The sequence below is a fragment of the Mustela erminea genome, chromosome 9 (assembly GCF_009829155.1).
Source record: "Mustela erminea isolate mMusErm1 chromosome 9, mMusErm1.Pri, whole genome shotgun sequence".
Lineage (NCBI taxonomy): Eukaryota > Metazoa > Chordata > Mammalia > Carnivora > Mustelidae > Mustela > Mustela erminea.
This window is the reverse complement of record NC_045622.1, coordinates 59,298,755-59,301,331: the sequence shown is the minus strand read 5'-3', so window position 1 is coordinate 59,301,331 and position 2,577 is coordinate 59,298,755. Positions and strand designations below refer to the sequence as shown.

At 44.1% G+C, this 2,577-nt stretch overlaps 1 protein-coding gene across 1 annotated transcript; it reads left to right on the top strand.

Annotated features, from left to right (window-relative positions):
* The first annotated feature begins 1,205 nt into the window (after nt 1–1,205).
* On the top strand, nt 1,206–2,147 carry LOC116599780 (olfactory receptor 51V1-like). The gene has a single exon (XM_032359757.1). It carries the CDS (start codon nt 1,206–1,208, stop codon nt 2,145–2,147), a length of 942 nt encoding a protein of 313 aa, XP_032215648.1.
* The last annotated feature ends 430 nt before the right edge of the window (nt 2,148–2,577 follow it).

The following is a 2,577-nucleotide window of genomic DNA, read 5'->3' as shown; positions in this document are numbered from 1 at the left end:
TTGTGGAAGGACACAACTGCTGTTGTGCCCTCATAGTGTGGTCATGACATAGGTGGAGGAGGAAAGCGTACAATAATCTTCTAATGAAATCTTTGTGCACCTGATATTACTGGGATTGTTTCTCAGAGCTGTGACCTTCACAGGGATTTCTACAATAGTCTTCCTCCCCCTCTGCCACTACCACATTTATATCTTTCTTCATTCACTATAGCATTCCCAGTCTAGTGAATTGTGACCCTTTCCCTCTTAGATGAGACAGGAAGACTGAGGGAGCTGGAAAGAAGGGGAAACTGGGATAAGATTGTGGCAGTCTTTTTCCTCAAAACAATTGTTCTGTGTTATGGGGAGGACTCTAGGCCACCCTTTCTCATGGGTTCAGGAAAGGAGAAATGTTTGCTGAAGAATTAAGTGAAAAATAAAAATGAAATATGGTATTAAAATATACAAGATATGTTGATTCAGACAGATATGGTAAATAAAACTTATTTGGAATACTAATATATCTTGTCCCCTTGGATGTTTATTGTCTTCTCCTTCTGAGTAGGCATTGAGATTTCAGTCAATGCAGTGGGCATCCCTCCCTTAAAAGATCTGTGGACCCCCAAAACTGCTGTCATTTCCCCATTCCTCTCATTCCCTGGGACTCAAACTACTAGCCTGCTGTAAGTGGGTAGAATCTTTCACTTGCGTCAGCCTCCAGATGGGAATGGTGGCCTCCCAGGAGCCCGGGGTCCACCTGGGCCACACAATCCTCTTCATTCCTTCCTCATAAATCTGACGTTCTGACTCCCTGTGCCACAAGCACTGGCAAGAAGACAGTGTGCGGGGGGCTTCCTCAGGAGCAGCAGGGAGGAAACAGCCCTGCGCTCTCAAAAACTTTAGCCACTGTCACCTGCTGTGTGTCCTACAAGTGACTCAGAAGGATTAAAAGAGAATGAAGTTAATGATCTAATTTGCCCCAAATGGTCAGGGCATTGACTTGCTTCTACGGCCTGAGACCTACTGTCAAGGAGCTTTCTTAGGAAATCATCTTGGGCTGTGGCTTCTCCTGTAGAGTGGAGCTTTCATGGGATTCTACAATGTGCCTTACATGTGCTACAGTGTGAGTAGCTGTGTCATACTCCACAGCTCTCAACACAGCAGGTCACTGGGCAAAACTGGTCAGTAAATATCGATCTTCTCTGGAAAATTACCTTCACATAATCATGTCTGCTTCTTCTGCTTCCATTATCAATTCCTCAGTATTCATTCTCACAGGGTTCCCTGGCCTAGACCAGTACCATCCCTGGTTTTCGATTCCCTTCTCCTCCATCTATGCTGTGGTTTTCCTGGGAAACTGCCTGGTGCTGCATGTGATCCACACAGAGCAGAGCTTGCATGAGCCCATGTTCTACTTCCTGGCCATGCTGGCCCTCACTGACCTGTGCATAGGGCTTTCCACAGTGCACACGGTGCTGGGGGTCCTGTGGGGGCTCAGCCAGGAGATTGGTCTGGATGCCTGCATTTCACAGACTTACTTTGTCCACGGACTTTCCTGCACAGAGTCTGGAGTCCTTCTGGCCATGGCCTTTGATCGCTTCATTGCAATCTGCAATCCTCTACGCTACACATCCATCCTGACCAACAACAGAGTCATTCTCATGGTGGCGATTTTGATGAGAAGTGCATTGTCCATTCTTCCTGTCATCATTCGCCTGAAGTTCTTCCATTACTGCCGCCCCCACATCCTCTTCCACTCTTTCTGCCTGCACCAGGACCTACTCCGACTTGCCTGCTCTGACATCCGCTTCAATAGCTTCTATGCCCTGGCTCTGGTCATTTGTAACTTGTTGTTGGATGCTGTGCTCATTCTCATCTCCTATGTTTTCATCTTGCATACAGTGCTGGCAATTGCATCCCGGGAAGAGAGGCTCAAGTCCTTGCAGACCTGTGTATTCCACATCTGTGCTGTCTTGGTTTTTTACATCCCCATCATTGGCCTCACCATGGTGCACCGCTTTGGAAAGCATCTCTCACCTTTCGTTCATGTGCTTATGGGCAATATCTATATTCTCTTTCCACCCCTGATGCATCCAATCATCTACAGTGTAAAGACCCAGCAGATCCGAAGCAGGATGAAGCAGTGGTTTTCCCTGAAATTGAAGTAGAAGCTTTGGATTTACTCACTGGAATGTTTTAATGTCAAAAGAGTAATTGTATTTCTTATGTGTGCAACAGTTTATAATCTGAATAATATCTAAAACATTTTGCTGTTTAAAGAGAATTTAAGTATTAAAGAACTTAAGAGGCTTTTTAATGCAAGAAGCAAGATAGAACTAGTTTTTGTCAAAAAATTTTGACATTCTTGAAATTCTGCTGTAGGATAATCATAGCCATTATGGGCATGAGAACACCTGTCTTGGCATCTTATTGAAATATTCTTAAAGCCATATGAAGATTATGACCTTCAGTTCATCAATATTTTATTTCCATTTAGACACACCTCTACCTAAAATTCTGGTAGCATATTTATTGTTTAGATTCTTCAAGTAACAGTCCTTATAGCAAAATATAATGGAGTGATACTGGACTTTTTCT